The sequence below is a fragment of the Plecotus auritus genome, assembly GCF_963455305.1.
Source record: "Plecotus auritus genome assembly, chromosome: 9".
In the NCBI taxonomy this organism is placed as follows: Eukaryota; Metazoa; Chordata; class Mammalia; order Chiroptera; family Vespertilionidae; genus Plecotus; species Plecotus auritus.
Genome location: NC_137783.1, coordinates 32316323 through 32331165, shown reverse-complemented (window position 1 = coordinate 32331165; position 14843 = coordinate 32316323). Strand labels below are relative to the sequence as shown.

Below are 14843 nucleotides of genomic sequence, written 5' to 3'. Positions count from 1 at the left end.
GAATTTTTTGAATAGTTTGAGGAGGATAGGTTTTAGTTCTTCCTTGAATGTTTGGTAAAGCTCCCCTGTGAAGCCGTCTGGCCCCGGGCTTTTGTTTGCTGGAAGATTTTTGATGACTGCTTCAATTTCTTCCATAGTTATTGGCGTATTGAGATGTTTATATTCTTCCTGATTGAGTTTTGGAAAGTTATATTTGTCTATGAATATGTCCATTTCCTCCAGGTTGTCCAGTTTGTTGGAATAGAGTTGTTCATAGTATTTTTTAACAATCCTTTGTATTTCAGTGGGGTCTGTTGTTATTTTACCTCTTTCATTTCTGGTTTTATTTGTGTCCTCTCTCTTTGCTTCTTGGTGAGCCTGGCTAGAGGTTCATCAATCTTGTTTATCCTTTCAAAGAACCAGCTCTTGGTTTTGTTGATCTTTTGTATTGTTTCTTTGGTCTCTAGGTCGTTTATCTCTGCTCTCATCTTTATTATTTCCTTCCTTCTGCTTACACTGGGCTTTTCTTGTTGCTCTCTTTCTAACTCTTTGAGTTGTAGGGTTAGGTCATTTATTATCATTGTTTCTTGCTTTTTGCAGTAGGCTTGTAGAGCTATGAACTTCCCTCTCAAGACTGCCTTCGCTGTGTCCCATAGATTTGGATTGTTGTGTTTTCATTGTCATTTGTTGCTATGTTGTTTTTTATTTCTTCCTTGATCTCTCTGGTAACCCAGTCATGGTTTAATAGCATGCTATTTAGTCTCCATGTGTTTGATTTTTTTGGATTGTTTTTATTGTAGTTGATTTCCAGTTTTATGCCACTGTGATCTGAGAAGATGCTTGATATGATTTCTATCTTCTTGAATTTGAAGAGACTTTGCCTATGTCCCAACATATGGTCTGTCTTTGAAATTGACCCATGTGCACTTGAGAAGAATGTATATTCCGTGGCTTTGGGTGAAATGTTCTGAAGATGTCAATTAATGCCATCTGGTCTAGTGAGTCATTTAGGATTGCTGTTTCTTTGCTGATATTTTGTTTAGAGGATTTATCTAATGGTGATAGTGGGGTATTAAAGTCTCCTACTATGATTGTATTGCAGTCAATCTCTCCCTTGATATCTTCCAGGAGTTTTTTTTATGTATTTCGGTGCTCCTGTATTGGGTGTGTATATGTTTACCAGAGTTATTTCTTCTCGCTGGATTACTCCCTTTAGTATAATGAAGTGGCCTTCCTTATCTCTTGTTATGTCCTTCACTTTGAGATCTAATTTGTCAGATATAAGTATTGCTACCCCAGCTTTTTTTTTCATTTCCATTCATCTGAAAAACCTTTTCCCATCCCTTCATCCTCAGTCTGTGTGTGTCTTTTTTTCTGAGGTGGGTTTCTTGTAGACTGCAGATATATGGGTCGTGTTTTCTTATCCAATCCATTACCCTATGTCTTTTGATTGGGGCATTTAATCCATTTACATTTAAAGTTACTACTGATAGGTACTTATTTGTCGCCATTTTTATTCTTTACCCCTGTGTTCCTTCTTCGCTTCCTATTTCTTTTTTTTTACAGCAGACCTTATAGCATTTCTTGCACTGCTAGCTTGGTGGTAATAAATTCCCTTAGTCCTTTTTTGTCTGTGAAGCTCTGGATTTCACCTTCAATTTTGGTTAATAGCATTGCTGGGTACAGTATTCTTGGATTCAGACCCCTCCTTTGCATGACTTTGTATATTTCATTCTTTCCCTTCTAGCCTGATGAGTTTTTGTTGAGAAATCAGTTGCTAGTCTGATGGGGGTTCCTTTGTAGGTAACTTTCTGTCTCTCTCTGGCCACTTTTAAGATTCTTACTTTGTCATTGGTGTTTGCCACTTATAATGTGCCTTGGTTGTCAGTCTTTTGGGGTTCATTTTTCTTGGGAGTCTGTGAGCTTCTTGGATTTGTGTGGGTTTTTTCTTCCCTATATCAGGGAGGTTTTCTGTCATCATTTCTTCAAACAGGTTTTCTATTCCTTTCTCAGTTTCCTCTCCTTCTGGAACCCCTATTATGCAGATGTTGTTTTATTTCCTGTTGTCCCAAAGTTCCCTTAGACTTTCCTCCTGCTTTCTAATTTTTTTTTTCTAGAAGCTGCTCTACTTGGGTATTTTTTCCTACCTTGTCTTCTAGCTCACTGATGAGGCCCTCTGCTTCTTCTGGTCTACTCTTGATGCTGTCTATTGAGTTCTTTACAGCAGCGATGTCATTTTTCATTTCTTGGTTCTTACACATATTGTTGAATTTGTCTTCCATTCTTTTCAGCCACCTTATGACCATTTCTCTGAATTCTTTCTCTGACAGGTTGCTTGCCTCCATTTCGTTTACTTCCTTTTCTGGTGATGCCTGCTTTTCTTTCATATGCGGGCTGTTGCTTTGTCTCCCCATGGTCTCTCTTCCCCGGGTGTCTGGTTATGTAGTTCCCTCTCTCCTGTGTTGATTTAGAGGCACAACCAGGTACAACACAGAAAGCACTGAACAGAAATGTATTCACAATATTAATAACCCCAAATAAAGGTGACCACCAGAGAAAGGCAAATTAGTGGATAGGAGAGAAAGAAGAGGAAAAAAAAAAAAAAAGAAAGGAATGCCAAAGTGAAATAGGGAAAAGGAAAAAAAAAGAGAGAGAAAAGAAAGAGAGTAAGAAAGAAAAGGGAACAAACTATATATATGGGGAGAAAACTCCAATAGAAGAGCCACTAATCCCAGCAAATGCCAGCAACCAGTACCTGGAGATGAATACAAACTACGAACAACAACTAATATCAAGTGAGGCAAGGGAAAACAGAAGCAAAAAAACAAACAAAAACAAAGCAAACAAAAAAAACAAAACAAAAAAAGAATAAGCAAACCAATCTCACAAACAAGCATAAAAAATCGATATAATCAACATTTAAACAATCAACAACAAAAGGACAGAGAGAAAAACAATTTTTTGGATAGTGAAGACAGAGAAGAGAGAGGTGTGTATGAACTCGGAACAGGGAATTGGAAATTAGATATATAAGTAGGGTGAAATTTTAACAGGAGGTAAAGAGAAAGAATAGGGAAAATCTAAAGCAGGAAAAGGGTAAGAGAAATAGGACAACAAAAGGGGACAAGTTAGGAAGAGAGTGATGGCATAAAGGTAGAGTTGAGATAGAGTAGAATGATGCTAAAGGAAAGATGAAAATAGAATGTAGAACACTAATCTCAAAGTCAAAGAGGAAATAAAATGACACTTTTTTTAAAAAAAGGTAAAATAGTAGTAGTAATAATACTGATTGAAAATAAAAATGTAATAATTAAAAAGGTAAAATCAAGTGAGGAAAAAAGAAAAAAATTAATTTCTTAAGTAAAAGATGTAAAAAATAAAAAAAATAAAATGTGCAGTAGTGAAGGTCATTCACTTCCTCTGTTGTTCTGTTTGGCACTCCTGTTTCCCAGTCAGGACAGTATTGCAGTTCCCTGTATTCCACTGCTCCTCAGTGATGTAAGCCAGTCCTGATTTTTAAGCAGGCAGTGTGCCTTACTTTCTTGTATTCCTTTATTTGTGATTACACAAGAGTCAATTTGTGATTCAGCCCCTGGGTGGCAGTGTTTCTGGATTGACCTCCAGGTCTATAGGTCCTCCATAGCCTGTGCTTAGATCCTGCTTTCCCTGTGGCACTCAATACCGGTTTGTGGGAGTGGGCTGCCCCAGAGCTGGTTCTCTGATGGTCACTCCCCGCTCCGATCCCCAGGTTCCAGAAAAACAACTTTCCCCTGCAGTCTCCTAGGGTGTCCCCAACTGGGTGATCCCAAGCACTGGGCTCAGCAATCAGCAGCAAGGATTTAAAGAGGAGAAAGCGCAAGTGTGCGAACTCCGGGGCTGCGCGCAAGTCTGTGCAGTCCTTCCTCCCCCGTCCCCACCCCCCCTCCCCGCCCCATGTCCAAGCAGCCGCCACACTTTTAAAATTTTTAGGTTGTCCTTCTGCGTCAGATCAAAATGGGTTGCTTTTTAGAGATCCCCTCTGTTAGCTGCTCTGAGGACCCCTTTCCAGATTCACAGATCACGCCAGCCCCAACAGCCATGGATTTTTCTAGGCACAGACTTCCCCAGTCCTCCAGCTCCCACAGTGCATGCGTTTCTCTGTCCTGCTGGGACCAGAGATCTCACCTTATCCCAGGCGAAATCTGACCTTTCCATGGTGGAGTGTAGAGCTCCTCTGAATCCGTGTATTTGCACCAATTGGGGACCGGTGCTCTGGGGTTCGCAGCTGTTCGGTGAGTGCCACAGTTGTATATTTTCAGGCTTCTGATAACATCCACTTTCCCCTTCAAGATTGTATGGTCTCTGAGTCCGAGCCAGTCACTCCAGGAGGGAACCCAGCAGCAGTGGGGGCTGGCAGGTCAGGGGAGCCCCGTCCAGCAGTCCCCCACCTTCTTCTGGAGTATAGCTGTCCCTTAACTCACCAACAGACACTCCCCATGCGACCCTCAGCTGTTCTTTCTATCTGCTCCGGGACAAGGCTCAGGACACGTCTGTCTATTCCACCGCCATTTTTTTTTTCTCAAAATTCACAGTATTTTAGAGATAGAACTCAATTAATGTTATAGTTCATCTCAGGCAATAAGGAAATCTTAATCATTAGGTTGAACCCATACTTTTGTGAAATCAACTTTGGGCACCATTCCAAATGATAAAGGACTCTCTTGTTCTTATACTTTGTTTATATAATCCACATTAGCTTTAACCACTCTTTTCAGCAGTTATCACTCATGTGTAACATTTATTAATGCAATAAGCAAATCTAGTATTTAATGTAAAGATAACAGAAATATTAGTTGGCCTTAATGAAAGGCTTGCAAAACCCCTTCAATGTATGTTGTGAAATAGGACATTTATTATTAAGATGTAGAATAAAACTAAGAGACAGACACAAATATATATACACACACACATACACACACGCACTCACATACAGACACCCCTTACTCTTTTCTCTCACAAGATTAGAACAAATTGAGAGAGATACATATGAAGTATGTAAGAGGAAGACCAAATCAAATTTAAATATAATTGATTAAAACACAAGACAAACCTGGTTCACTGTTTTTCCTTCGTTACAATGAATTTACCCTCTCAGTTGTAGGAAGTGCAAAGGCAGGCCCTAACTATAAGCACTAAGGCATATCAGTAGCAAAAATGGACAACAGATTCGCCTCATGGAGCTTGCATGCTAGTAGTAGTAGTTAGGAGGAGAAATATAACAGAATATAACAGTGAGTTATACAGAATTTGGAAGTTGATGGATTCCATGTGGAAAATATGCAAGAGAGAAACTAGAGAGCATAGGTAGGAATTGCACTTTGATCAGTGACACTTTCACTCGGCAGCCATTAGCGAAGAGTTGAAGATTGTGAGAGGATGAGCCATGTGGGTATCTGGGGAAGAGTCTATCGGGTGCAAGTGCAATGGCTCTGAAGTTCAGGCCTTCCTAGTGTATTTGAGGGAGAATAAAAAGTACTAGTGGCGCCTTAACAAGTTTGGCTTAGAGACTAGAGCATCGGCCTGCGGACTCAAGGGTCCCAGGTTCGATTCCGGTCAAGGGCATGTACCTTGGTTGCGGGCACATACCCAGTGGGGAGTGTGCAGGAGGCAGCTGATCAATGCTTCTCTCTCATCGATGTTTCTAACTCTCTATCCCTCTCCCTTCCTCTCTGGAAAATATCAATAAAATATATTTTAAAAAATACTAGTGTCACTGCAGTAAAGAAAGGGAGGAGAAAAATCATAGAAATGATATCAGTAATGTTGGAGGTGTGAAGATAACTTCTCTAAGTGAAATTAAGTACTAATGGAAGAATTTGAGTAGGTAGCATAGACTTAAAATTTAACAGATAAGAGGGTGGTGAAGGCTGGGGTCAGGACCAGGGGCAGGCTAGAAGGTATTAATAGGGGGGAAGGGGGGCAGGGGGACTTAATGTAATATTTTCAACAATAAAGATTTAAATCAGGGGTCCTCAAACTATGGCCCGCGGGCCACATGCGGCCTGCCGAGGACATTTATCCAGCCCGCCGGGTGCCACTGCCTGTCCTGCTTAGCAGCCGACTCGTCCCGGGCCCATAGTGCACATAGGAATTTGTTCAGAGTTTGTTTTTTTTTAAACTATAGTCCAGCCCTCCAACGGTCTGAGGGACAGTGAACTGGCCCCCTGTTTAAAAAGTTTGAGGACCCCTGATTTAAATAAATAAAAATCATTCCCAGCTCTAAAAAAAAAAAAAGAATCTATGAATTCTTTTGAAAAATAGTCTGTAGTGGAGACATATGAGAAATTATAGGAATTAGTTATGGAGCTATTTTAGTAGACAAGACAAAGCCTAGAGTGATATTCTGGAGATGGTGACAAGTGGATTCAGTCTTGTTATATTTTACTAGAGGCCCAATGCACGAAATTTGTGCAAGAGTAGGCCTTCGCAGTCGCGGCTGCCTGGATCCCTCCCTTGCAGCGGCTGCCTTGATCCCGTGGCTGCAGCCCCAGCTTCATCCTGGAAGGACGTCAAGTCTAATTAGCATATTACGCTTTTATTATTACAGATAGGTAGAAACTAAGGATTTGTTGATGATGGGATATAGAGAAGAAGATAGAAATTGAAAATGGCTAGTAAAATATAGCCTGAATGACTGGAAGGATTGAATTTCCATTAACCTGAATAAAAAGAAGGTTGAAGGAGGAGTAAGTCAATTTTGTACATATTTAATTTGAAATATCTTTTTAACATGTAATAAAGGCTGTCAAGTAGACAGTTGGGAATGAACTGGGAAAGCGGTGTGGGCTAGAAATAGGCATTTGCAGTTTTGAGCATTTAAGTACTGTTTAAAACTTTGAGATTTGATGACATTCTTAAGCAAATGAATGTGGAAGGTAATCAAATATTGATTTTAAGGTACTGAGGAGGCAGAAGAACCAGGAATGAAGACCCAAGAGAACATATATCCTGAAAGCTTTTGGAAAATTGCTTCAATTATCTGAGTTAAACAGTAGTTAGGGTCACTAACTAAGGATAAAGATGGAGTACGATAAGTTGGAAACCTGAGGAGAAAGTGTTAAATAACCATATAGGAAAGAGGGAGAAGGAATAAAGTAGCAACATGAGTCATAACAGAGGGATGGAATTTAAGGTTTTAGGGTACTCTCATGTATTATAGTGTCATTCTATATTAGCTGCATTTCCATGTTTCAAATCTGTTATATTTGCATGTTATTTTTCATAATACTTGACATATTTTATAAAATTGAATAAACTGACATTTTTACATAAATAGATTTCAAAAAGGAAATTTTATATCAGAATCATAAATGACAAAAACACTACTTGCCAAAAAATGTACACAGTAATTCATATTAAAATATATTATTAGACATTAACATTTTGTTAAAGGGCCAACAATTTATTACCAGGGATACCCATCCACGCTTTGGGAAATTCTGCTACACTGAACTTCAGTACTTGCTCTCAGGTAGTTTAATAACATAAATCAGAACTTGTTTGCCTAAGTGAGAAGAGAAAAGGTTATCTAAACCTATTGATTTTTATCTGTGTTAGAATCCCTAAGGGCAGGCACTTTGTCTTAATGTCCTGTGAAATGTGTAGAATCATTCTGTGTATAGAGTGCACGCTACCTGGTGGTATTTGATGGCTGCATTTGTCTTTAACATGAGCAGAATATTAGATTAGTGAAGATTTGTTTCTTGAGCAAAATTCCTACTTAACAGTGTCTAAGCACACTGCTTAATACTTTTATGTCCGTATTGGTGGTTCTGAAAAATGGGTGGCTTCCATTTAGATGCAGTGATTAATTTGGTGGAGCATCCTAGAAAGAGTAGTTGCTTTGATCTCTAAAGATAGTTTTTGTCCCTCAAGCAAAAAGAAAGGGAAACCAGCTTTGTCTTAATTTATCATGTTGCTAAACGTGTGTCAGCACACCAGTGACTAAATTCCATTACTGCTAGCTGTTCCAAGTGAGCTTCATTCAGTCATGACCTCGGGTTGTTTATCTGAGGCTAAATACAACAGGAGCTGGTTGCTGCTGTGGCTCAATTCCCTGGGCAGGTCTCTACCCCATGGCCTTTTCGCTTGCCAAGCCCCCTGCCTAGAAAGCCCTTCCCCATGTGTCTTGCTCTCTCACCTTTTATAAGTGTTTGCCACATTTTCACATTTTCCTGATAGTCTGTAAATAAGTGAAAACCCTTACTCTGCCCCCTCCCTCCCCCCCGCATCTGTCCTTCCTGAATTATTTTATATTTTAATAATGCTTTTTTGAATCTGAAACTATAAACTTCATTTTTTTTTTCTTTTCCTACTACAATATAAACTGCACAAAGGAAGATTTTTTTTTTCTGTTGTTTATTTGTGAAGCCCTGTGTTTAACACAGTAAAGATGTTCAATAAATGTTTATTGGATTAGTGAGTGAATATAGGTGTTACTGTTATTATCTTCATTTTGTAGGTAGGTATCTATCCTGAGAGGAGATAGAACAGCCAGGGCTGGAACCACATGGCCGACTCCAGAGCCTTCCCAGTAAAATGCAGGGAGGATGAGTGCTACCGTACTTCTCTCAGACCTTCAGTGAAGGGCTCAGATTTTACCTGACTGATGAAAATAAAAATATAGGAATGTTTTTGTATTAAGGATAAGTGATTCTTAAGTTATATTATGGGAAGTACAAAACAAAAAACTCCACTATACTCTGCTTTCTAAAAATGAAACAGTTACTATTATCTCTAAATAAAAAAAATATGTATTTTCCAATTAAGAATATTATAAAGAACTCTAATTGGAATGGTGTCAGAAAAGTAATATAATTGAAATATTGTGTATTTCGCATTCACCTATCAGGTTATTATGAGACTTAAATGAGAAAAGGCATGCAAATATAGTCTCTAATTTTAACTTGAAGATTCACTACTCAATATCATATATAAATTTCTGTCCATCATTTAGAGAAGGCTGGCTAGAACCGTAATTAGAAAAAAAAAAATTTTAATGATTTTACAAATGTGTTTTAGGACACATATATGCACATGATCAAATCATAATACTCCAAGAATCCTTGCTTCTGCTGATTTCTCCAATTATTTGTTTTATGTTTTATTTCTCCCTTTAAATATTGGCAAGTAGATATATATGGTATTTGTACTAGAGCTAACACTTGTAATGGATAGATTTAAGAACTCTGAGCCAGATAACATCATTTCCCCTTGCTTAGTTGACTGAACAATTATGAATCTTCTCTAATTACTACACCATTTGCCACAGATCCTGAAATAACAACAAAGAATTGCCTAAGAGGATAAAAGAAAGAAAACAATCAAATGAGGATTTCCTTCTAAATCCTGGGTCTTCAAAGCTTCCAATATGGGCATAACCTCACATGAGAATCAAGTAGGAAAATTATTGGCTCCCATAATCCTTAAAAGCCTGACATTTAAACCATCAAATAAAACTAAAGAAATACTTTAAAGTATCTCAGAGGTGGAAGCAATTAATTTGGCTAGGGAAAAATTGAGAATCCTCTAAGAATTCTTCTCTATTATTATTTTAGTAACATAACAAAATAAGGACTTATATACATAAAATGACACCACAATCAAAGTGACCTCATCCCACAAAAGGAATAAATATTAGAGTAGACCTGTTAAGAAAGGATCAGCCTTAATCTGGACTTAAAAGTATTTGCACAAAGCTATCGTGCTTCAGAATCTATTTCTTCTGGCATTTATGAAAACACAAAACAATAAACTGTCTCTCTCAAAAAAAGCCACATGCCAATAAGCAAACACACAGAAATGACAGTATCTATAGCAATCTGACAGGTAAAAATGACAGAGAAAAACAACAAATAATTTAATGTGAGCTTTTTAATGATAAAACACAGTCTCCAGATATAGCATAGTTCTGTGTCTTTTCAAACATTATTATTATTTGCAGTTTCATTTATTTTTGCACACACTTTTCTGACAAATAACAAGAAACAAGGAAAATATAAAGCATCTACTATCAATCTTATTTTGTGTGCTTTAAAAAATTATTTTGTTTCTTACTCCCTACTCTAAAAATTTTATTGTAATTTACTTAATGAAATTAAAAATTTTAGATTTAGATCTAAACCATAGGGGGTTTGTTATTTCATTGTACCTTACTATTTTATTTTATTCCATTTGGTGTGTGTGTGTGTGTGAGCGTGAGCGAGAGAGAGATAAGACAATAGCCTTACCCAAAAGAAATAAAATCTTGGCTTGGGAGAAGATTTTTGTTATTTTTTCAGCGTAATTAGAATTTGACTACATGAGTGTGTAAGGGAGAAAGGCCACTAGTAAGATGGCTGTTGCCATAATTCATGAGAAAGATGGTAGTAGGGAATGAGTTCAGATACTGCAAATATTTTAAAGACAGATCCAATGAGATTTGCTGATGGGTTACACTCGATAGTAAGAATGATCACCTAATGCCGAAACCAGTTTGGCTCAGTGGATAGAGCGTCGGCCTGCGGACTGAAGGGTCCCGGGTTCGATTCCGGTCAAGGGCATGTACCTTGGTTGCGGGCACATCCCCAGTGGGAGGTGTGCAGGAGGCAGCTGATCGATGTTTCTCTCTCATTGATGTTTCTAACTCTCTATCCCTCTCCCTTCCTCTCTGTAAAAAATCAATAAAATATATTAAAAAAAAAAAAAAGAATGATCACCTAAGGTCAAGAGATGAAGTCTGAGCAAGTAGGAGGATGTAGTGACTGCTATTTACTGAGATCATGAAGACTGAAATCAGCTGGTTGTTTTCTTGATGAGGGGAAGAGTGGGAGAGAGGATTTGGGAGTTTTAACATTTTTAAATTGGGTATGCTTATAATTTAATTGGCAATGAAAGTAAGCAATTGGATATGTCTGAAATTCAGAGGAAAGGGTGGGTTTAGAAATATGAGGATCTTCGGTGTATAAATAAAGTTATACAATTGGATAAAGTGACTGAGGGAGGTCCAAGGAGAAATCAGCAAAGGAAAACAAGAAGTAGCCAATAAGGTAGAATTACAAGCAGATGAATCTGTTGTTTTGGAAGCCTTGTGAAGGAAGTGTTCATGGAGAAGGCACTTTTGTGAGGCACAGATTAAATAATTCAGCAAAGCTTCTCCCATAGAACCTGGCACCTTGTAAATATTATCTGTTCTTATTCAGTTGTTCAGGACTCAGGTTTTAGTAGTCCGGGAGAGACTTCTGGCCATCCATTCATTGTGGTAGCTGATAGAGTTGTTTTATGACCAGGGCTATGTAATAATGCACGTCAAAACCATCTGATCTACCAGTGGAAATAGCGCCTGCTGTTGTGGACATGGGAGTTCACAAGCGTCTGCCGGGCCAGTAACCTGTAAATAAAATTCTTCTAGCCATTTCTCAGATACATCCTCTCTCCCTAGTCATACTTAGGTAGATCCCTCTTACATCCTTTTTATATCATCTACCAGAGGCCCAATGCACGGAATTCATGCAAGGGGTTCAGTCCTCACAGCCCTGCCCTCACAGCCCTGGTTTCATCTGGAAGGTCATCCGGACAGTTGCTCTGCTGTTCGGTCTAATTAGCATATTAGCTCTTTATCATATAGGATATATTTTTTTTAAGGACTCATTGGAAAAGGAAATTATTGAATGCTTTAGATTTTAGATCAAATTCCCTTCTCCAGTGCCACAAAGTAGAGTGTGTGTCTTTATTCTGGGTAAGAGAAACTCAGAACTCAAAGTGAGAAGCTATAGGTTTTAATCTTCTCTGACTTGAGTGACAGGAGGAAGGGGGAGGCAGGATAATATTTATTGGAAACTTAGAATGTGGCAGATGCCAGCCTGTGTGCCTTGGCATAGATTGTTTCAGTTAAACCTCCTAATATCTATTAACTTTTATATTATTATGCATTTCATTTTGTCAGTGAAGAAACTGAGAAATAATCACACACTAAGTGGAGCCTGGTTTTAAATTCAAGCTGTCTGGCTCTATTATGCTTTCCTGACTTTATATATTCTGAGTAGAAAAATATTAAAAAAGTGTGTTAAATAATCTCTCTGCATGTAAACACTTATGTAGAGTTTAATACATTCATATAAATTATAGACCCAGGCAAAATTAAATACATAAACCTTAGGATAATCACTACTGTGTTTCCCCACCAGGTAAGATTATGTATGAGTTTAGAATTTATTTTTCTTATTCACTATTATGACTTTCAAATGAGATAAAATGACAGAAATTCTGGGATCATATATGAAATTCTTTATTTTATATTTGCCATTAGCTCATTTTTAATCTTTATGCTATTAGTCATGGATATTCTGTACTGTTAGTTTCAAGTTTCTATATTACACTATACTGAATAGGAGCCATATCAATTAGTTGTTAATTGAATTATGTTTTCTCTCTGAAGGCGACTGATCGAGAGGGAGACCCAATAACATATGCCATTGAGAATGGAGATCCTCAGCGAGTTTTCAATCTTTCAGAAACGTAAGTTGAAAATGATTTCTGAATTTATTTATTTTTTAAATGTTAAACCATTTACTAGTAGTAAGAGAACAGACTTCTAATTAAAGGCTTTCAGCAGTTTGTAGTTTACTTTAGAATTTTTCTAGGAGTATTAATAAGCTGGGGAGGGGTTGGCAATTCTGAATCCAGAAATTTTACCCAGGAGACTATTTATTTAAAACATTTTCACTAGGTAAAATCCACTGAGGTGGAAACATTTTATTTGCAGGAATAACCTGGCATTAATTAGATCCCTTTGACATTGTCAGCTACTCATAATAACAACGACATTTCTATAAAGTGTAAATTATTCATTGAAAGGGAATTTTGTAAAACAAAGCACTTTAAATTCAAACAAATTTAAGGTACCAGCAAAGTCCCTCATTCAACTTGTGAATAATGTAGGCATATTCTAAAAATGTTAATGCAAAAATATTGCATGTCTATGATAAGTTCCTTAGGGGTCTATATAAGTGTCATTCTACTCACCTCTCTTGAACATATCAAAGACAATGTTAACTATAACCATTGAGAAAACTGGTAGCAGGCATTAAGAAAGGATTGAGGTTTGTGGAGAGATCATTCACTTTCTTCTGTAATAGGAAAGTAGCTGTTCTGTTGTCACATGTGGCTGGTTGTTCAAGAGCTATACTTGCTGCCTGTCTGGTGTTTTCTGTGCGGTCTTGAGTGGTTTTACTCCCTGAAAGAATGGAAACCTAAACTTACCCCGTGATTATAAAAGAAAATTTTGACAAATGAGCCACACATTGCTTCAGTCTCAGAAACATTGGTCATGATGTCAAATCAAGGAAATCATATGTGGTCACTTAGTCTTGTGATGAATAGTTGCAATTTCACATTGAGTAGGACGTTACAACCATGAGCCAATATATCTAAAAACTGGATTTTCCAGACTTCAGATTTTACAGATGAAAAAAATGTCCACTTAAAAATGGAAAGACAACTGTTTTGAATTTTGCCCTATCAGTACATACAAATCATAAATTAGCTATAACTTAAAATCATCATTAAATAAAGAAAAAAAGTCAATAGAGGCACTTTAACAGTAATCAAGCCTATGTGGTACTGATTTAAGAATAGATGTATAAATTATTAAGGATAAAGCTTAAGGGCCCAGAAATAACTCCTAACATTTATGGCCAATTGATTTCCAGAAACAAAGGGCCCAGGCAATCCAATCAGGAAAGAATGATCTTTTCAACTAATGAAGCTGGCACAGCATGCAAAAGAATTAAGTTGAATCTGTACCTCAGACTATTCACAAAAATTAACTCAAAGTGGATAGACGTAAATATAAGAGATAAAATTACATAACTCTTAAAAGAAAATACAGAAGTAAATATATAAGGTTTGGACTAGGCAATGCTCTCTTAGATATGCCACAAAAGCACAAGTGATTAATGCGAAGACTGATAAGTTGGATTTCATCAAAATTTGAAAAGAAAAAAAAATGTGCTTCAAAGTATACCATCAAGAAAGTGAAAGACAGCCCACAGATTGAGAGAAATTATTTTCAAAAAATGTGTATGATAGGGACATATATCAAGAATATATTAAAAACTATTAAAACTCAAAAATAAACAGAATTAATCTAAATAAAAACAGACAAGAACGTGAATAAACACTTCTCCAAAGAAGATATATCAATGACGAATAAACAGATGAAACTGTGCTTGTAATAACTAGTCATTAGGGAAATGTAAATTAAAATCATGAGATACCATTTCACACCCACTTAGAATGGCTATAATGAAAAGGAAAGGAAAGAACAAGTAAAGGTGAGGATGTGGAGCTGTCAGAATCTTCATATGTTTCTGGAGGAATGTAAAATGTGCACTCTGCAAAACAACTTGTCAGTTCTCTAAATGGTAAACAGAGTTATCATATAACCCGGCAATTTCACTCATATAGACTCAAGAGAAATAAAAACATGCACTCACACAAAAAGCTGCACAACGTTCATAACAGAATTAAAATCATTTACAATAGCAAAATATGGAACAACCCAAATGCACTATCTACAGATGGATGGATTCATAAAATGTATATCCACACCATGTAATATTATTGGTTAATAAAGGAGAATGAAGCCCTGAAACATGCTGCAGCATGGATGAAACTTAAGAACATCATGCTAAGTGAAAGAAGTCATTCAAAAGACCACATATGATTTCATTAGTGTGAAATGTCCAGAAGAGGCAAACCTATAAAGACAGAAAGTAGAAGAGTATTTGCCTGAAGCTGGGGGTGGGGGAGAGAGGGGAGTGACTGCTAATGGATACAGTGATGAA

The 14843-nt window shown here is 37.2% G+C and overlaps 1 protein-coding gene across 1 annotated transcript in view; it reads left to right on the top strand.

Moving 5' to 3' along the window:
- Positions 1–14843, top strand: part of PCDH15 (protocadherin related 15) — a gene marked incomplete at its 3' end in the record, with an annotated part of 1266261 nt that overhangs the window by 1011574 nt on the left and 239844 nt on the right. Inside the window, exon 20 of the mRNA XM_080641959.1 lies at positions 12434–12513. Coding sequence (XP_080498085.1) covers positions 12434–12513 — 80 coding nt within the window. The remainder of the gene's footprint in view (positions 1–12433; positions 12514–14843) is intronic.